General features: G+C 55.8%; 3 protein-coding genes across 9 annotated transcripts; all 3 read left to right on the forward strand.

Moving 5' to 3' along the window:
• The first annotated feature begins 6 nt into the window (after positions 1-6).
• On the forward strand, positions 7-4,526 carry LOC115298365 (cyclin-L1-like). The gene is made up of 7 exons (XM_029947054.1): positions 7-15; positions 348-422; positions 682-791; positions 1,498-1,618; positions 2,520-2,584; positions 3,178-3,191; positions 4,374-4,526. Exons 2-7 carry the CDS (start codon positions 354-356, stop codon positions 4,415-4,417), a joined length of 423 nt encoding a protein of 140 aa, XP_029802914.1. The 5' UTR covers positions 7-15; positions 348-353; the 3' UTR covers positions 4,418-4,526.
• On the forward strand, positions 3,198-8,670 carry LOC115298362 (cyclin-L2). Of its 3 annotated transcripts, none has more exons than XM_029947048.1 (7): positions 3,198-3,302; positions 5,025-5,124; positions 5,325-5,429; positions 5,512-5,653; positions 7,149-7,260; positions 7,370-7,462; positions 7,623-8,670. In XM_029947048.1, the coding sequence occupies exons 2-7, from the start codon at positions 5,032-5,034 to the stop codon at positions 7,975-7,977; spliced, it is 900 nt and encodes a 299-aa protein (XP_029802908.1). In that variant the 5' UTR covers positions 3,198-3,302; positions 5,025-5,031; the 3' UTR covers positions 7,978-8,670. The 3 variants fall into 3 exon arrangements, with proteins under 3 accessions (XP_029802908.1, XP_029802907.1, XP_029802906.1); XM_029947047.1 differs by lacking the exon at positions 3,198-3,302 and adding an exon at positions 4,439-4,620; XM_029947046.1 differs by lacking the exon at positions 3,198-3,302 and having other exon boundaries at positions 4,527-5,124.
• A 1,324-nt stretch (positions 8,671-9,994) lies between these two features.
• Positions 9,995-11,885, forward strand: AURKAIP1 (aurora kinase A interacting protein 1). Of its 5 annotated transcripts, none has more exons than XM_029947053.1 (4): positions 9,995-10,054; positions 10,759-10,848; positions 11,176-11,621; positions 11,718-11,885. In XM_029947053.1, the coding sequence occupies exons 2-4, from the start codon at positions 10,797-10,799 to the stop codon at positions 11,817-11,819; spliced, it is 600 nt and encodes a 199-aa protein (XP_029802913.1). In that variant the 5' UTR covers positions 9,995-10,054; positions 10,759-10,796; the 3' UTR covers positions 11,820-11,885. The 5 variants fall into 5 exon arrangements, with proteins under 5 accessions (XP_029802913.1, XP_029802912.1, XP_029802910.1 ...); XM_029947052.1 differs by lacking the exon at positions 9,995-10,054 and adding an exon at positions 10,113-10,258; XM_029947050.1 differs by lacking the exon at positions 9,995-10,054 and adding an exon at positions 10,113-10,254.
• The last annotated feature ends 8,230 nt before the right edge of the window (positions 11,886-20,115 follow it).

The raw sequence follows: 20,115 nt of genomic DNA on the forward strand, positions 1-20,115 counted from the left end.
CTCCGCTTGCCGCAGGTGAGGGCGCGGCCGCGAGCCTCGGGCCGAGGTAACCGCCGCGCCGGCTCCGGGGCAGGCGGTCGGGCCCTTTGTTGGCGGCGGAGCCGGGCCTAGCGCCGACCCCCGACCCCGCTCCCGTCCCCGCCGGGGCCCCGGGCCCGTCCGTCAGAGGCCTCGACGCTGCCGTCCCTCAGGGGATGAGGGAGGCGAGGCCGCGGGACGCGAAGAGCCTTTGCAGACTCGGGAAACGATTTCGTGTCTGCTTCTGTGTCAGTGGCCCGAAACCAGGGGACTTCACTGCGAAACCCTTGGGTCGTGGCTTTACAACGAGGGGAACTTTCCTCTTCTAGGTGGCCATGGCTACCGGGCAGGTGTTGTTCCAGCGGTTTTTCTACACCAAGTCTTTTGTGAAGCATTCCATGGAGGTAAGGGCTCTCCCCGGCGTGTTTCCCACGGAAATGAGCCTGGGCAGCTGGTTGGCGGGCTGCCCAGAGGGCCGAGGGCCTGCCTTCGGGTTGGAGTGCTGCGCTTGAGCGGTCGGGGGCCCCTGGCACCGTAGCGCGGTTTCTGCCAGGCGGCCTTTGCCTTTGGGCGCCCTGCTTGCTGCGCCTTCGCGCTCCTGAGGTGGCGGAGTCGGTCCCGGCGGGAAGGAAGCATCTGTGTGTTGTGTTGCTCGCCTTCCAGCACGTGTCAATGGCCTGTGTTCACCTGGCTTCCAAAATAGAAGAGGCTCCAAGACGGATTCGGGATGTCATCAACGTGTTTCATCGCCTTCGACATCTGAGAGAGAAAAAGTCAGTCTTTGTCTCTTCGTGTTTGTGGGCAAGTTTCGTGACGGTTTCTGGGTGTGGGGTGTTAAGCTTGTGCCCAGGGCACAGCCCGGGGGCGGGGGGCCGAGGCTGCAGTTTTGGTGTTCTCTGTCTCTGCACTGTTGGCATTTCGGGCTGGGTGACGCTTTGTCGTGAGGACTGTCCTGTGTGTTGCAGGATGTTAAGCGGTGTCCCCGGTCTCTATGGACTAGATGCTGACAGTTCATGTCTCAGTCCTGACAGCCAAAAATGTCTCCAGATCTGGCCCTGGGGCAGCAAAACTGCTTCCGGGGTGAGAACCACCGCCTGGACGCCCAGGCTTGATGCCCCTCGGGCTGGTGGAGGTCCTTTGGAAAGTGCAGCCTCCGGCTGTCGCAGTGTCTGCGTCCGTGGCGCTCTGGTTGTCCGTTCGGTCTGTAACACAACGCTCGTGCGATGACATGTTGAAGCCTTCCTCGCGGTGTGGGTTGTGCGGCCTGGGGCTCCCGTGTGGACGGAAAGGAGCGCGTGGGCGGGTGGCACTGGGCTTGAGGAAGACCCTCTGGTTGCGTTCAAGGAAATGAAGCGGGCTTCCTGGGCCACGTCCGTGTTGTGGTGCGGACAGTGGGTTTTCACCTTCGGAGGTGATTGGGGTTCGAAAGAAAGACCTTGTCATCTGAGCCTTACGTGGACATGTGCTTTGTCTATTTAGGAAGCCCGTGCCTCTGCTGCTGGATCAAGATTACGTTAACTTAAAGAATCAGATTATAAAGGCAGAAAGACGGGTTCTCAAAGAGCTGGGTTTCTGTGTCCACGTGAAGCACCCTCACAAGGTGAGTGCGTGGCCCCGCTGCCACCTGACCCCGCCCTCGTCACTGCCCTGTTCTCACCAAGGTCGAAACCTGAAGAGGACCAAGTGTGTGCCTGGTGCGGCTTTCCAGTTCGCGTCTAAGACGTCAGGACAGTCACACACTTGTTAGTCTTCCCGTACCGTCAGTTTTAGTGGTATGTTTTTAAGAGTTCTGGAAATGGTGTTTTTTTAGGTTTGAGCTTTCAAAAGTAGTGATGAACTTGAAAAATGGAATCTGTCAATTTATGTTTTTCTTTCTCAACAGCTAATTTTCTAGAATCGCTTTAGTGATAGCTCTGTTTCTTCTTTCGGGGCCATCGGAAGGGTTCGGAACCCTTTCTTTGGAAACTAGCTAAAGCAGCGCTGTGGTGCGTGTCCGCCAAGAGGCATGGCTGCCATACAGCCCGGCAGGAAATTTTATGTGACGCACACACAAATTTTCCTTTTTTTAAAAAAGACCACAATTTGCTTTTTTGCTGTTTCCCCCCTTTTTTATTGGTGCATTTCTTCATATCTTTTGTCTCTTGCTTGTTCGACTTTCTGGCATTCATTCAACTTATTCTTGAATAAGTTGCCATAGTTTTTAGAACTTTTTTCATTTGCTGAAAGTATTTTCACTCCATGTCTTGTGTGAGTTGGTGACTAGGATACAGAGATGTTCAGGACAAGCTGGTATCACTGGTGGAAACCAGGCCGTAGATGAGAATGAGGGTCGGCCTTGTGATGAAAGACTCCCCTCCGGCGGAACTGGGCACCGGGCATTTGACCAGGAGTCACCCCTGGGATCTAGCATGAGGCTCATGTTTGCTGCATGGACGCTCTCAAGATCTGGATTCTGGCTTTTCAGCGTTCTTGGTAATAACTGCCTGACCTGTATCTTCCAGATAATCGTTATGTACCTTCAGGTGTTAGAGTGTGAGCGTAACCAGCACCTGGTCCAGACCTCATGGTGAGTTGAGTTTCCTTGTTTTATGAGACCAGAAGGGAAGTGCAGGAATATGTTGATTTTGAGGCACTTGGGCAGTGGGTAGTCGGTCCCATGACTTGATTGTGGGCTGGAGTTGTCTGAGTGCCCAGTGTTCCTGCTGTGTAAATTCCAATCAGCCTCCCAAAATATCGGGCACTGGTGATACGGTAAGGTGGCCCATACCGTCCCCCGACCCTCCAGGAGAGCATTCGCTGGGGTTCCCTTTGGGGGCTGTTGACTTGGCACATCAGGATCTTTCCCACGGGTGCCAACGTTGATGTAGTGGTCTTATCTCCTGTGAAATCGCTTCCAACTGCCTCTTACTAGAGAGGGTCTTATGGGGAGAAAGAGGGTTAGGATGAAGTTTTTCTGGGGACTGGTTTTAACAATGCCTACGTGCTGGAAATAGAAATGAAGCTTGAAATAACGGTCAGTGCTGGGTGCTTTGTGATTTTTTTCCACGGAAGTTAAGTCTGTTAAGGGTCATATTTTTGCTGCCTGAATTGTCTGGTGCTATGCCATATCTAATAGAGAACCTATTTTGACTTTTCTTTTCTGTACTCTTTCAATCAAAGGGTAGCCTCTGAGGGTAAGTGACTAAGACTTCTCCTCTACTGTCCAAGCGCTTTGGTGCAGGGACAGCGGCCGTCCTCAGCCAGTCCAGTGCAGGCTCTCCGCCGAAGGCCGGCTCTAGACGGTGGTATGCTCACGATAGTAGAGCGCTGGCCGGCCGCCGCCGCGGCTCTGCCGGTTGTGCTTCTTGTTAACCCTCTGTCGTGCTTTGGTAATTGTATCGATTAGAGCTAACTGTCTTGACTTGAATTGTGTCCCTTTAAAACTGCTGTACTTGTGCAATAAAGATGCAGTACCTTTCTCTTAAAAATGTTTTCTACCGAAAGCCGTAAGAATTGGCTGATGGGAATTCAGACTTCATAGTGGGATTATGTCATTGTTCCCGGAAGTCCTAAAGTCGCTCTTTTCAGCAGCTGAGTGTTGACACATTTCAGTAAAAGGTGTGCATCTTTAGATTACTTCATGGACACTTTTATATTGTAACTTAGATATGTAATAAGTTAAAATACATGTCTCGGGAACTTCATTTGTTTTGTTTTTAGGATTTAAAAGTTCGTAGATTAATGTTCTCCTTATTTGAGTACTGAGAATTTATTAGAACCCAAAAAGTTACTGATGGCTGTTTCTGAAGTGTTTGAACTGTTCACTCGCAATGCTCAGACCCGCAGCCTTGGTGCCATCACGTAGGGTTTCCGCGATTCCTTGTGCTGCCTGGAGCTTGCAGACCCAGGTGCCGCTAGCTGGCATTTGTTGACTCTGCCCCTGAGAAATGGGAGTGGGTTTGTGTGTCCCCTTCTCTAGGGTTTGGGGCAAAGAGACTGGGGGTGGGGGGGTATCAGTCATACCGCGCAGCGGGACTGGCTCCCCGTGGGTGTGGCCTGGTTCTGAGGCTTTCCCTAGTGGGCTGTATTAGCAGTAAATGTATGAGCCCGTTGACTGTCTCCTCATGGAATTAATCTGTTGTTTTTATAATATTGATGAAATGAATATGAGATCTGATTTTGGTATATTTTAGAGAAACAGATCTAAAAGAAAATGTTGAAATGTAGCCAATTTAAAAGCCCTTAGATTTATTAAAAATCCAATGTTTTGTAGTTTTCATATTTTCTAAAGTACAGTGTTTTTTAAGTGTATTAATTATGATGAGACTTGTAGTGTTTTGTTGCTTTTGTCTGATTTTATGAATGTTCATTTTAAGACTCCTTATTCAAATGGGACAGTTTGGAAACGGTTCTTTGCTAGCCCTGAGAAGAGGAGTTCCCTTGGGCGCGGACTCTCTCCTGCACGACGCTCCCATGCACCCGAAGGTGCTTGCCCTTTCCGAGCGGACTCCCTCGCGGAACCAGAAGGGCCACACTGAGCGCCTCTTCGAGAAGGGACACAGGAGGACGGCGGCTTGTCTCCGAAGACCCCTCGCAGGCCGCCTGCTCAGCCCGTTCATTTGAGTTTGCATGTTTCTCTGCACTATGGATTTTGAGCATTTAGATTCCTCTCATCAAGTACATTTCAACCACTACAGTAGACCTTTTCTCTCTCGAGGCATCGTGCACTGCACGAGAGCAGCCAGAAGTTGAGGGAAAAGTAAAGTTAAAGTCGGTTCTCTTTCATAGCAACATGTGTTGTCTGACATTCAGCCAGCTTTTTAGATTTTTTTCCAGTAATTTCCCTGTTTTCCTGCCCTGTCCTCACAAAAACCAGCTAGAATGTCTCCAGGAGTCCGGAGCCTCTCAGGACCGTGTAGCTCTAAGCCTAGGAGTAGACTGTGTAGAATAGTGCTCTTGTGTAGACGGCGCACGGGTGCCCTGGGGGTGCCCGGGGCGTTGCAATGCTTCCTGCCTCTGCTTTGCAGGAATTACATGAACGACAGCCTGCGCACGGACGTCTTCGTGAGGTTCCAGCCTGAGAGCATCGCCTGCGCCTGCATCTACCTTGCCGCCCGGACGCTGGAGGTCAGTGTGGCGCCGCCGCAGGGGACCCCTGTCTCGTTCTTTCTCCGGTCTCCAGGAAACGGCTGTGTCGTGTCCCTCAGATGCTGCTCAGTACCGATAAAAAGCCTGTCTCGGTGACCAGCAGGCTTGTATTTTCTCGCCCTAAAAATCTGATTGGCCGTGAAGAAAAGCGTGAACGGTGGTGGTGTTTGTGCTTACAGATCCCTTTGCCCAATCGTCCCCATTGGTTTCTTTTGTTTGGAGCAACTGAAGAAGAAATTCAAGAAATCTGCTTAAAAATCCTGCAGCTTTATACCCGGAAAAAGGTTCTGTATTTTTTCATGTAACATGCATTTGTGTTTGACTAGAGGTATCTGGCTCTGAATAACTGGAGTTTGACTCTCACAGGTTGATCTTACACACCTCGAAGGTGAAGTGGAGAAGAGAAGGCACGCCATTGAAGAGGCCAAGGCACAGGCTAAGGGCCTGCCGCCTCCTGGCGCCCAGGTTCTGGACAACACTGCAGGGTTCTCACCTGCCCCCAAGCTGGGTGAGTGTTCACATGTGTGGCCCTCCTTTCTTCCAGAGTTCTTAGAACTGTGTCTGCTGCTGGTCTGGGCAGCCTGTAGGCACCAGGGTCCCCAGCAGAGACTCGGTGATCTTTGAAATGAGATGGGTGCTCCTAAAGGACCTCATTGCTTTTATGTTTTATTTCTTTTTAAGATTTAATTTGTTTTATTAAAAAGGTTTTTTTAATGTTTATTTTTGAGGGGCAGAGAGAGTGCGCACAAACAGGAAGGGCAGGGAGAGAGAGGGAGACACAGAATCAGAAGCAGGCTCGAGGCTCCAAGCTGTCAGCACAGAGCCTGATGTGGGGCTCGAACTCATGAACCGTGAGATCGTGATCTGAGCTGAAGTTGGGACTCACAACCAACTGAGCCACCTAGGCGCCCCTAATTTATTTGTAAATGTTTGTTTATTTTGAGAGAGTTCACTTGCGAGCGGGGGGAGGGGCAGAGAGAAGGACAGATAGAATCCCAAGCAGGCTTTGTGCTGTCAGCGCGGCACAGACTCATGAACTATGAGATCATAATCTGAGCCAAAATCAAGAGGCAGACGGATTAGCCTATTGAGGCACCGAGGTGCCCCTAGGATTTTATTTTTAAGTAACCTCTATACCCAACGTGCAGCTTGAACTTCAGACCCCAAGATCAACATGTTGATCATGTGGATCAACATGGAGATCAAACCCCTACATGTTCCACCAACTAAGCCAGCCTGGTGCCATTCTTACTTCTATTTTTATCAGCAAGGGACATGGACAGGCTTTCCAAAATGCCTTTGTGTACCCAGCCCGTCTAATTAGCTGGTCTCGTGATGAAAAGCGTAGAAGTCTGAAGCAGCAGGTTCTCTTGTCGGAGCCTAGAGTTAAGCATCCTCCATGTCCCTAGTCCCTGAGGGAAGTCCAGTGAGACAGGCGGCCTTTCTGTGTCTTTCAGGTGCGTGTTTAGGTTCTGAGTCCCAGGCTGGGAGCGAGCAGTCCCCACGAGTCCAACAGAAATGGTGGGGTCTTGCTCTGCTCGTGTGCTTCTTGTTAGAACAGTTTTCTGATAAGAAACTTTTTAAAGTTTATTTACTTTTTGAGAGAGAGAGAGAGAGATCCACAGAGACACACACGAGTGAAGGGGGTGGGGGCGGTGAGAAAGGGACGGAGGACCTGAAGCAGGCTCCGAGCTGTCAGCACAGAGGCTGACGTGGGGCTCATACTCACAAACGGTGAGATCATGACCTGAGCCAAAGTCGGACGCCTAATTGACTGAACCACCCAGGTGCTCCTTAAGTCATTTTTTAATGTGTATTTATTTTTGAGAGAGATGGAGTGTGAGCAGGGGAGGGGCAGAGAGAGGGAGATGCAGAATCCAAAGCCCGATGCACAGCTTGAATTCATGACTCATGAGATCGTGACCTGAGCTGAAGTCTGATGCTTAACCGACCGGGTCGCCTAGGTGCCCCTCTGATCAGAAGCTTCTTGTACTTGATTCTAGCAGAATCTCCCAAAGAAGGGAAAGGAAACAAGCCTTCCCCGCTCTCTGTGAAGAATGCCAAGAGGAAGACGGAGGGCATGAAGAAAGCCAAGGCTGATAGCCCAGTGAATGGGTGAGTACCCGAGTGCCCCAGCGGGCCGTTGGGGTCGGCCCGAAGGACTTCTGGTCTGTAACTGACACCCCCCCCCCCCCCCCCCCCCCCCCCCCCCCCCCCGTCTCAGCTTGCCGAAGGGGCGAGGGAGCCGAAGTCGGAGCGGGAGTCGGGAGCAGAGCTACTCGAGGTCCCCGTCGCGATCTGCTTCTCCTAAGAGGAGGTGTGTGCTGCTCGGGGCCCACCAGGACTGCACCTGGCAAGGGGTGGTTTTCCCAGGGTGGCTGCAGGGGATGCGGCGGCCCCTCCGCAGAGAGACACTCCTGACTCTGAGGAGGTGGGGCGAGCGCTCACCTGCTTGGTGGTGGTGTCCTTCCTCACAGAAAAAGTGACAGTGGCTCCACGTCTGGCGGGTCCAAGTCACAGAGCCGCTCGCGGAGCAGGAGTGACTCCCCACCAAGACAGGCACACAGAGGTGTTCCCTACAAAGGCTCCAAGGTGAGGAGCTACCGGAAGTCCAAGGACTGCAAGTACCCCACCCAGAAGCCACACAAGTCCCGGAGCCGGAGCTCCTCTCGCTCTCGAAGCCGCTCACGGGAGCGGGCAGATAATTCTGGGAAATACAAGAAAAAAAGTCATTACTATAGAGATCAGCGAAGGGAGCGCTCTCGGTCTTATGAGCGGGCAGGCCATCGCTACGAGCGGGACCACCCTGGGCACAGCAGGCACCGGAGGTGAGGCATGGGGCTCCCGGAGCGCTGCCCTTGACCCTTGGCGTGCACACCTCAGCATGCCTGGCCCCGTGGAGTGACTCTTTGTGGAGTCTGTTGAGTGGCTGTTGACTCTGGACCTTGTGATAAGTTTGGAGATGGAATTGAGAGGCCGGCAAGGTGCCCTTTAGGCCGGACGGGGCACGGCACACACCTGTGCCAGCACGGGGCCCCCTCGGCAGCAGCCCCGTGGGCAGCTGGAGGCGGAAGCAGCCCCGTGCATCCTGGTGGTGCAGCTTGGTGCTAACGGCAGGCCGTGTCTTCACTCCCGGACCGATACTGAATTACGTTAAGCCAAGAAAATGACTTTTAGAATCTTTGCCTATATTAGGTTGTACTTATGTACATATTTTGCAGTGTTTCACAATGAGAAAATGGCCTTAATAGCCCCTTATTCTCTATCCACCTTGTAAATGTGTTTAATACAAGTTAAAGCTATATATGAAAACTCAGAACTTGAATCCTGTCAGCTTAAAACTTGTGTAGAGAATTCGGATTTTTAAAATGTGAAGGTATTTAGATCTGTGTTGAAAGTCGTATATTTTTATCTGTGCGATGCTGAGTGCAGGCCACCAGCTCCTAAATAGAGAAGTTTCCTATATATGCATTTTACGTGGTTAAATAAACAATTCCCTCCACTCAGGACATTTGGGGCGTTAAAGAACGTGTGGCTTGTTCTGCTTGCTTGTCCCGCGCACAGCTCGCGCCACCGCCCCAGTGCTGCGTCTGCGCTGCCGGCTCTGGTCTCAGGTGCTGCATTTCGGGTTGGACTCTGTGCAGCTGCTCCTCCCCACAGGCGGGTCGGGTCATGAGCCTGAGCATTCTCTGTGTTCTGACAAAGGTCACTTTCTTGGGGGCCAGGAAGGGAAGGTTGGAAAAGGACAAAATGGTTCTGAAGTGCTCTTGCTCTGGAGGGTCAGCATTCGCGTGTCAGGCCGGTGGCAACCAGGAAGGCCCATGGAGCGTCAGCCCCGGGGGGGTGTCCCGCAGAACCGGGCTTTGGTGAGCGGGAGGGTCTCGGGGCTGTTTGCCAATCCTGTCTTGGCTCTAAGGATTGGGCGGGGGGCAGGCCCCGTGACTTCCCAAACCAGTGCTCCCGGGTGGGTGGGAAGCAACTGGACACGGCCTTCCTGGTGTCATTGGCCCTGCAGAAAGGCGCCTGCAAGTCAGGAACGTCCAGGAGCTGTGCAAGTGGCAGGGTCACTTCCAGGTGGCTCACTCTGATGACCAAGCCCGTGAAGACCTGAGGAGGCTGTGCGGCTGGGGGAGGCACGCTCGGAGGCATGTCAGCACCTTCCTATTCGGGAACCCGAGTGACATCTTCTGTCCTGGCCTGGAACTGGGCCTGTTTCTGTCATCCACTGGCCTCTCCTCCACTCAGTGCTTTGCCAGGCTGGGACCAGGCCTGGCCGCTTCCTGCCGAGACCCGCTGCAAGCACACCTCGAAGGAGAGCCAGGGACTCCGCGGACCCCTCTCCTACCTGGATCCCTGGAGGTTCACTGTGGGGATCCTGTCCATCCTTGCCAACCTCAGCGAGAACAACGGGGGCCCGGAACCCCCTACCCTGAGGAGCAACACTGGGTCGCGGCCAAACCCAGTGTTCCACGGAGGCTGCTTTTGGTTTTCGGCAAGAAGTAACGTTTTTAATTCTTCCCGAGGGTACAGGAGGAGAGTTTGTTTTCAACAAGGAAAAAATACGTATCCCCTTTGGCAAAAGGCGTCGTGCTCTCCCGCGTTAGAGGTGCGGCCGCCTTCTCTGATCCAGTTGCGCGGGCAGAGGAGGCTGCCAGCCCACAGCCCCGCTGGAGACGTGGCCGACAGCGCCCCCGTTCGCCCCCAGCCCCCCGGCCCGGCGCCCTCCGCGCCTGCGAGGCCACGCCCCAGGCCACGGAGGAGGAGCCGGGGCCCTTCGCTTACAACCCCAGTGGGCGCATTAGCCTCGGTCACTTCCGTCGCTCCAAGAACTCCATTTCCGCCGACAGGCCAAGGCCACTTCCGCCCGCCTCGAACGCCGGGCCACCCGCTCATCCGGAAGTAAAGCGAGGTCGGGCTAAGCAGGCGTATAGGGCATCCCTTGGGATTGTGGGAAATGTAGTTTTCTCGCCGCCGTAAGAGAGGCAGAGCCTGCGGGCTGGGTTGGGGGAGAAGGCCGCTCCTCTGGCCGGAAACCGCTGCCTTTCGGGCCCGGCGGGACCTGAGCCGACGCGAGTCGGACGCCGGTGACGGCGCCAGGGGGCGCAGGGAGTGGGTACCGCCGGGCTGTCGCACTCGGGGTGGGGCTGGGGGCCGGTTTAGGGACGGACCGGAAGTGCCAAAACTAGGCGGCAAGAGTGGTCAGTTTCAGTCACCTGGGTTAGGTCTGGGGAGGCTCGGTGCGAGCCCTCGCCGAGGGTGGGGGCGCGGAGGGGGCCGCGGTCGGGTGAGGCTGGGGCCCACGGGGACCGCCGTCTAGGGGCCTGGGACCCGTGGCTTCCGTGCCTCTGAGCGTCGACTTCGCCCCCGTGGTGGGTCCCTGGGGTGAAGCTGAGGCTCGGGGAGGATCGGTGACTGTTCAGAGTCGCGCAGCTGCTCAGTGGGGTTTGTGCCCCAGGCTGGCTGTTTGAGGGAGTGAGCCCTGTTTGAAGTGGCATCCTCATCCTGGGAGAGGGTCATGAGGGTGACGGGTGGCAGGAGTCCTGGACCGATGGGGGCCGCTGCAGGCGCCTCCCGGCCACTCCCGCGTGACCTCCACGCGCACCTATATTCCAGCTACCCTGAGCACCCGAGGCCGCCACCACCCGCAGACCATGTTCCTGATGCGCCTCACTTCTCAGCTGTTTAGGGCTGTTCCTCGAGCAGGTAAGAGGCCCCGTGGGGCAAGGCAGATGGGCAGGATACACACTTGGATTAGGAATGTGGTCTAAGTAGCCCCAACTGCCCTCACCTACAGAGCCTCACCAGCTTGAGGCAGGGGCCTGTCCATACGGACCCCCTTGTAAACAACCAAGTAGCAAAAACTAGAAAGCCTGGGCCTGAGAACGTCAGCAAGAGTTCCACGAGGCACATGGTGCAGATCCTCCTAGTCTGTGATGATAGCTCTGCTCCCAGGTCCGGGAGGCCAGGTTGGCTGTCTTCAGGTCTAGTGTGGCTGCTTGAGTGGTAACCGCGCCATCCTGTTCCCTGCAGGTTGCAGTTGGCCCTGGCCAGTCTCAGGGGTGCTAGGCAGGCGTGCCTGTTGGCCCTGCTACAGCACGCAGCCGACAGGCCCAAGCGGAGCTGCCTCCACCCCTGGCAAGGGATTCCAGCTGGAGCTGGAGGAGATGCTGGTCCCCAGGAAGATGTCCATCAGTCCCCTGGAGAGCTGGCTGACCGCCCACTACCTCCTACCCAGACTAGCTGCTGGGAGCCCAGGGCCCGTGGCTCCAGCCCAACTCTATGAGGGTCCACCTAGCCAAGAGGGGGAACCGGCTGAGCAGGGGATAGAGGGGATCTGGGATGCACCCCGGATGCAGTGCAAAAATGTGCTGAAGATTCGCCGGCGGAAGATGAATCATCACAAGTACCGAAAACTGGTCAAAAGGACTCGGTTCCTGCGGCGGAAGGTCCGGGAAGGACGCCTGAAACGGAAGCAGGTAAGTGTGGGCCTCACAGCCCAGGGCCGGGCCAGGCGGCTGAGATGCGTGGCTGTGCCACGGACCAGTCAGCGGTCCCTCCCTGTGCCTTTGCAGATCAAGTTCGAGAGAGACCTGAGGCGCATCTGGCTGAAGGCAGGCTTGAAGGAAGCCCCTGCGGGCTGGCAGACCCCCAAGATCTACCTGAAGGGCAAATGACTCTCGTGCTCCTGCCCCATACCTGTGATGATCCGTTGTAATAAATGTTCAGAGCACGCAGCTGTCCCCGGCTGTCCTGGCGCCTCTTCTGCCTAGCGTGACTTGTCTGGTGCCAGCCTGTGGTTTTCTAGGAGCCCTGGGGGCCCCAGGGTGCAGATTGGTGGGTCCTTCCCCACAAGGGCCCTTGTCCTGGTGCCAAGCCTGCAGGAATACCGCTGTTCTGTTGGGTGACCACTTGCCCACAGAACAGCAACAACCGGCACAAGCCCTTAAGGCACTTGGGTTCCACGGGGGGAGGCAGACTGTTAATGGACACACTGATGGACAGAGCACCAAGGGACAGTGCTGGGGGGCCGGGGAGTACCCAGACTGAGGTGGGTCTGGTTAGGTTGTAAGGCGGGGCAGGGAGGGCCTCACTGGGAAGACTGGGGGAAGGGGGCAGGCTGTGTCCCCAGAGACGGCGCGTGGTGCTCTGCAGGTCCCACAGGCCTGGGCCTCAGGTGGCTCTCTGGGGTGTCCTGCTCAGCTCGGGCTGGAGACCCTTGGTCTTTTTGGGCTCCTTGGTCTCTGCAACTTCATGGGACCCTGAGTTGGGGGCTGATCGGGAAAGATTGGTTGGAGGCATGTGCTCTCACAGGTCCAGGGCTGGGGCTCACTGAGGACAGGGCGCCGTCCGTGGAATTGTGGAGACCCTGGAGCCTTAGTGTGAGCCGGTGGCCCCCAGTGACTGCAGGTTCCTCCCAGGTGCAGAGGGTCACATGATCCCTGATAGTGGAGGTGGGGGGACCTGCGTCCAGGCCTGGTGCCGGCCGGGCTGCAGGCTGGGGAGCCTGGCGGAGTGCCAGGGACGCGGGCGAGGCTGGTTCTCAGCATCTGCCCTGCTCCTTGGCGGCCACTGCCCTCCATCCATCCCACCCCCCCATGGAGGGCCACAGCGCCCCTCACCAGGGCTGTCGGGACTTCTCACCGTGTCACACAAACGTGTCTAGGGCCGGCCCTGGGTTCTCGGCAAATTACACGGACCTCGGGAGGGCTTGAGCGTGAGCCGCGCAGCAGCTACTCTGGGGTGGAGCGGGCCGCCTTGTGTCTCTCACCTCACGCTGTTTCAGTGAGCCAGGCGGGCCCTGCCCTGTGTGTGCCAGCCAGCCAGGTCAGCTGGGCCCGCCTGGGTGCCTGTCCTCCAGGGGAGACAGCTCACGGAACTGCTGTGCGTGGAAGATAATGAGGGCGAAGCTGGCCGTGATCCGGAGGGGACCTTACACCATGGAGGGTACAGGTCTGCTTCTGCACTTGGGCTCCTGGCAGCCCCCAGGGGTCAGGGAGAGGGCCAGGACAGGCACAGCACCCTCCCGGCCCAGTCACCTGAGAGGGCCTGGGGCTGGGGGGGGCCCCTGAAAGGTTCCCAGCTAGGATCACACGCATTCTTCCTGGGTCTTGGTTTCCTCGTAGTGAGGGGTGGCAGTCAGAGGTGCCAGGACCCAGTGGTGGAACCTTCTGGGGCGGGAGGGGACCATGCCCTGTTAGTACCAAGTCTGGCCTCTGCTCCGCCCAGCCTCCCAGCAGGCCCTCTCCTTGCCAGTGGCGCCCTCGGCCATGCTGTCCAGCAGCTGCTGTGCTCACGGATCTCCTGCCAGCCCGGCTGTGGCAGTTGCCCCGTGGCCTGTCGCCCCCCCTTCCCTGGCTGGTGAGAGGGGCAATGGGATGCTAAGCCGATGTGCCGTCTGGAGACAAAGCCTCTGTTGGGAGCTGGGCTGGGGCAGGTTCCAGGGGGTGTGACTGGCTGGCCTGCACAGGCAGCTACACACCCAGGTCCTGGAGCCGGCACCTGGCAGAGCACCACAGGGCCCTGGCACCCTGGGCACTCGCTCCAGCCTCTCTTGCAGTGGGTGCTGGCTGGGGGATCCGCTGGAGGAGAGGCACCTGGTTGCACCTGGCTCTCTCAATGTGGGGGGCGCTGACAGTGGGAGGGGCCGGGAATGCCGGCAAATGAGTGCACAGGACAGGCCCCCGCGGGGGAACACACTGCCTCAAACATCTGCGGGACGATGGGTGCGACATCCGCTCCAGGTGTCACTGATGCTGTTGGGTCCTCTCCTGAGCCTGCCCAGCCCCCGCTCCCTTCTCCCCCTGCTGCCTGGGCTGCACATGTGCACAGCCCCTCCCACCCGTGACTTGGTCGTATTTGGGCCCCAACCACGACCTCTGGAGGCAATTTTGGTGTTTATTTTTATCTCTGCAGCTCCTCCCAGACTAGGAGAGGCTACCCCTTTCCTCTTCCCTGTGGGGCCTCCACCCTGCCCCGCGCCTGGGGGATGGGCAGCCCCCTCTTCCTACTGGGCCCGGCACCCCCACCCCAGGAAGGGCAGAGGCAGGTGGGTGTGGCAGAGTGCCCTCCTGTCCCACACTCCAGCCTCTCCTAGCACTTCCCAGGGCTTGGGTTCTGGCCAGGAGAGGCCCAGCCAGGGCCAGCGCTACTGGGGGTGCTCTCTGGCACCTGCTGGGGCCCTGCTTCGTGGGCCCAGTGTGGAGGCCTCTCTGAGCTCAGCCCTTGTGGCTGTCTCTCTGCTGTTCCACGTCTGGGGCACAGCCAGTGTCTTCTGGCTTGGGTGTTCATGCCTGCATGGAGGGCCAAGGACGGAGCCAGGCAGGCTGAGGCCCCCGGGAGGGTGCGAGGCTGGATGCTGGGGCCCGGGAGGCCACACCCAGCCCACAGCAGGTGCACAGGAGACCGCGTGCACGCGCGGGGGCCCTGGGCCGGGAGTGGCCGCACTCCCTGCTGTCCAAGAACTACACAGGCCAGAGAGGGAGGCCTGCTCCTGGCCTGGCTTTGGTCAGCCGATCTTGCGGGGAAGCTCACAGGAACCTGCGTGGCCGGGTGGGAGGGAACATCCCTCTCTCGGGCTGAGTTTTGGGAAAAGCTCTTGCCGGCCTCTAGGATGGGCCCAAGGAGTCCAGACCTGGGTCTGGAGTTAGTCCCAGGGTGGGGGCCAGAGGGTGGCGACTCCCATCACCCAGCTTGGTGCCCGGAGGCCAGCCCGTGCCCCCATCAAATTCTGTCCACTGCTGACCTCAGCCTCACAGGGCCATTTGGAGGAGGAACCTGCCCCAGGGCACTGGGTCACACAAGGGCTGAGTGTCAGAGCTGCACCTACGGTCCAGGGAGGCTGAGACTTGGCCACTTCCCGGGGTGGAGTCTGAGCAGCATCTGGAGGCTTGGGGTTCTCCGGAGGCTGGAGGGGGTGCTATATGGGCCTGTGTGTGTTGAAGACCACTCCCAGATGTGTAGGGGAGGGAAGTCCTGGAAACGGCTCCCAGATGACCCACCGTGCAGAGGCTCTGGGAGTGTGGGAGCCAGCCACAGGGATGTCAGGGCTCCCCGAGGCTGAGGCTGAGGTGAGGGGAGGCCTCAGGCCTGTGCCAGCTCCTTGAGAACCTCCAGAACGTGGCCCAGACCAAGGTTGAGCAGGGTCACCACGTGGCATTAATAGCGCATGCGTCTTGTAGAGGGTGCCTCAGCCCAGCAAATTTGGGCACATGGGTCAGCTACTGCTGGACACAGGGTGAGTGCCCTGGGACCTGGCATTCTGTGCCCCACATCCTTTTTTTTTTTTTAAATTTTTTTTAATGTTTTATTTATTTTTGATACAGAGAGAGACAGAGCATGAGAGGGGGAGGCGCAGAGAGAGAAGGAGACACAGAACTGGAAACAGGCTCCGGGTTCTGAGCTAGCTGTTAGCACAGAGCCTGACGCGGGGCTCAAACCCACGAACGAACGTGAGATCTGACCTGAGCTGAAGTCGGAGGCTTAACCGACTGAGCCACCCAGGCGCCCCTGTGCCCCGCATCCTTGTCCCCCTGGGCTGGTCTCACCCTGCCGTGGGCGATCTGCGGTGCAGGAGCAGAGCCCACTGGCCTCCAGGGTCTGCTGTGGCTGGAGGGGGCCCCCGGAGCCAGCAAGACCCTTTCACGGACAGGGGGTCTCCTGCCCACCACCTCTCCTGGCAGGGGGTCCAGTAACCACTGGGTCCTCTGCACCCAGACAAGGGCCCCTCCCCTCTACAAGTGGAGCCTGCTCACTTATTTTGTATTACAGCTGAATTTTTATTTTTTAGCTTTCCAAGTTGACAGACAAAGCTGACAGGTGTCCACACTTGGCCCTCTTTGTTTTTCTAGGTCATGGTGCTCTGCATTCTCAGAAAACAGACCCCAATTACAAAACATTCTTTTTAAAATTTTTATTCTATTTGAGAGAGAGAGAGAGAGCTGGGGAGAGGGGCAGAACGGGGAGAGAGGGAATCTTAAGCAGGCTCCACGCTCAGCATGGAGCCCCACATGGGGCTCTGTCCCGGGACCCTGGAATGGTGCATGACCTGCGCTGAAATCAAGAGTCCTGATCAACCGAAGAGCCACCCAGGTGCTCCTGCAAAACCTGTTCTCCACAGCCCTCACCCCAGGGCCGGCCCAGGACACAGCCCGGCGCGCTGCCTGCTCCGCCCTGGCCCAGCGTCGGCCCCCTTCCCTGCACCCACCGAGGGCACAACCGGGCAAGCGGCTGACACCCCTAAACCCCTTCAAAGGCCCGGCCTGACAGAAGGGCGATAGAAGCTTGGAGCTGACATTTCTCTCGACATCTGGCCCGTCTCCTCCCTTGGAGAATCAACTCTGTCCTGCCAGCTGCCCCCTTCCTGTGTCATGGCCACCCCAACGCTTCTGGCCCAGTGAGACTGCAGTGCAGGGGGAGCTGTGCTACAAAGCTGAGCACCAAGCAGCACCCACTGCCTCACCCAGCCCTGCGGCCGTCACAGAGGGGCACCTGCTGCCCAGAGCGGGTTCTGTGCCTCCCGGCGCTCCGGCGGCCACTCGGCTCAGCTGGACCGCCTTTCTTGTCTCACGCCGCTGTTTCTTTTCCTGTTTTGCGTTTGCATGTTTTTCTATTTATTTAGCATCTCAGTTTGGGCCAAGTGCTTAAGGAATCATTCACATGGAACCACCGGTCTGGGCCCCCTTCGGGGAGGCCACCACCTTCCCCCTCTTTCCAGGTTTCCTCCCTTCTCATGGACTACAGTATATCCTGAGGGTGCGTGGGGGGTAGATCATAGAGCAAGAATTATATATATATGTGTGTGTGTGTGTGTATATATATTTTAATTAGTAGAAGGGCACCTAGGTAGCTCAGTCGGTTAAGCGTCTGGCTTCAGCTCAGGTCATGATCTCACGGTTCGTGGGTTCGAGCCCCACATCAGGCTCTGTGCTGACAGCCAGGAGCCTGGAGCCTGCTTCGGATTCTGTGTCTCCCTCTCTCTCTGACCTCCCCTGCTCACACCCTGTCTCCATCTCTCAAAAATGAGTAAATGTTTTTAAAATGTTAATAAGTATGTCCTGTGCAGTATTTAATCTGGCAACCCTAACGCCGGGTCCATGGCAGGAAGCATACAGAACTGGGGTATATTTTCAGACCAGATGGCGAGAGAACTGTCAAAGGCTACTGTGGGTGTGTCAGAGGGCTCGGGAACCAGCTTGGAAGGCTTTTACCAGCCAAGTGAAATAGCATTAAAAAGGGTATTAACCACACTGGGTTGAAACACAAAGCATGTTTAGGTCCAGTGGCTGCTTTGGAAGACTAACAGAGACCCAGGCCTCTAGCTCGCTTGAGATTAGATTCTTTGGTTGTTTGACTGGGAACATTTTTATGAGCATATTAGTATAACTTTATCTACTGGGAACCAAAAATGAAGTATAAGATGTGAAAGTCTCTGAAGTTGGAGTGAATGCCCTTTCTGATTGGTTTAAATAGACTAATACGAGCTTGCATAGATTTTTAAAAAAAATTTTAATGTTTATTTTTGAGAGAGAGAGCATAAGCAAGGAAGGGGCAGAGAGAAGACAGGGACACAGAATTTGAAGCAGGCTCCAGACTCTGAGCTGTCATCACAAAGCCTGACACGGGGCCTGAACCCACAAGCTATGAGATCATGACCCTAGCTGAAGTCTGACGCTAACCGAGCCACCCAGGCACCCTGGTGCTTGCATAGATTTAAAATGGAGAGTATGGGGCGCTTGGGAGGCTCAGTCAATTACACATCCGACTTTGGCTCGGGTCATGATCTAGTGGTTTGTGGGTTTGAGCCCCGCATCAGGCTCTGTGCTGACAGCTCAGAGCCTGGAGCCTGCTTTGGACTCTGTCTCCCTCTCTTTCTCTGCTCCTCCTTTGCTCATGCTCTGTCTCTCTCTCCCTCAAAAAGAAATAAAATATTTAAAAAATTATTTTTAATGGAGAATGTGACAATTCCAAAGGAAAAAAAAATTAATCTTCTAATGCCTTAGGAATGTTCACCGTTTAAGAAAAGTCATTTTCTTGCAGAATCCAGGGCTCAAAAAAAAGGGGGGGGGAATAATGGTTGATTGGATAAGAAGCAAAGAGATGTAAATTCATAGAGGGAGTAAATAATGCCAAGGAGACTTCATGTAAACATTACTTCAATGTTATTCAAATGTGAGACTGGAAAATGTGGAGTTTAACAATTTGCATTAGAAAAATTTCAAGTAATATTTTTAAATCAAGATGAATCTTTGGACAAATTAGACTTGTTTTATAATTTTGATTTAAAACAACTATGTGGGTATAAGAAAAGATAATGTTATAGTTTCTGGAAGAATCAGGTTGTTTATCGATGATGCAAAGCTCACTTAAACTTTCCTAAATTTCCTGGTCTGGTTTTATGGGTCAGGTAAGTTATTTTCCCCAAAAAATATTGAAGGTCTGGGGCACCTGGGTGGCTCAGTCGGTTAAGCATCTGACTCCTGATTTCTGTCATGATATCATAGTTAGTGGGTTGGAGCCCTGCATCAGGGCTCTGACAGTGCGGAGCCCACTTGGGTTTCTCTCTCTTCCTTTCTCTCTGCCCATCCCCCTGCTCGTACTCTTTCTCTTTCTCTAAATAAATAAATAAAACTTGAAAAAAAATTAAAATTAAGGTCATGTAAATGTACACATATATGTTTAACTATATTATATTAAAAAAATGGTCTCTGTCATGAAAGGCCTTTTTTTTTTTAATTTATTTTTGAGAGAGGGAGACAGCACGAGCAGGGGAGGGTCAGACAGAGAAGGAGACACAGAATCCAAAGCAGCTCCAGGCTCTGAGCTAGCTGTCAGCACAGAGCCCGACGCGGGCCTCGAACCCACGAACCTGAGCCGAAGCTGGACGCTTAACCGACTGAGCCACCCAGGCGCCCCATGAAAGGTGTCTTCTTGTCAACCCCAGTGCTCTGAATTATGTGTGTTTCATTATGCCACTGTCTGTCCCCTCCTGCGGCATATTATCTTTGAAGATGTCACAGCAGTCTGCCCTGTGCACACGCCGCCGGGCAACGGGACTCTGCTGCTCCTTCTGCTGAAAGCTGGGGTCTGCCTCCCGCGCCTTCAGGGCTGGGACCTGCCCCGACCTGCCGAGTGTGGCACGCTGCAGAGCCTGGGCGTCGGGGGCCGGCAGCTTCCGTCGGTGGAAGGAAGCCTGGACTGGGCTGCTGAGCACCTCGGAGTCGTGCGGGGAGAAGGGGCCACATGAGCAACGAGCGGGCAGAGAGGGAGGGCCCCGTGGAGAGAAAACCCAGCTGACGGCCACTCTGAGGACCCAGGTGCCCGAGCGAAGCTGTTGGGACCCTCCAGCCCCAGTCGCGCATCCCATCCAGCCCCACGTGGGGCACAGACAAGCTTCCGGCCAGAATTCCTGACCCGCATTGTGAGCAGTAGAAGGTCAGGGACACTGGTCAGACCCCGCCCCCCCGCACCGCGCTGTGCCCTAAGGGCTGGGACGCTGCCAGCTCCCTTTCTGCTTTACGTGCATCAGTGATCTGGAACCTCCTGCCTTTGTTTAGTGAGCATGGGCAGTGGCTCTTGTCCTTCTGGATCGCGATCCAACACAGCGTACTTTCCTGCTGCACTCGCTCCTGGGGGCTTCACGGAAGACAGAGCTAGAAAACTCGAGGATGTTACCGGCCCACGTGTAGACAGACACAGGTCTGTGTTTCACGTCTGCACCGTGTTTGCACCGCCCTGGGCGTGAGCACCGGTGTCTCCAGCAGGAACCCACGGCCACACGGGTCATTCGAGCCTCCTTCCTTAACCCCCAGGCAGCGAGAAGCCTGGCTGACACACGCTTGCCTCACTGACCCTAGTGACCACAGCCCTCGGGGGAGGGCGGGGCGTGTGCCCTTCCTTTCCTTTGGCCCTGCAGCCTCTTTGGTCCCCGCAGTGACTTAGGTCAGCACTCCCTGCCCCCCCCACTGAGCTCAT

The sequence above is a fragment of the Suricata suricatta genome, chromosome 8 (assembly GCF_006229205.1).
Source record: "Suricata suricatta isolate VVHF042 chromosome 8, meerkat_22Aug2017_6uvM2_HiC, whole genome shotgun sequence".
In the NCBI taxonomy this organism is placed as follows: Eukaryota; Metazoa; Chordata; class Mammalia; order Carnivora; family Herpestidae; genus Suricata; species Suricata suricatta.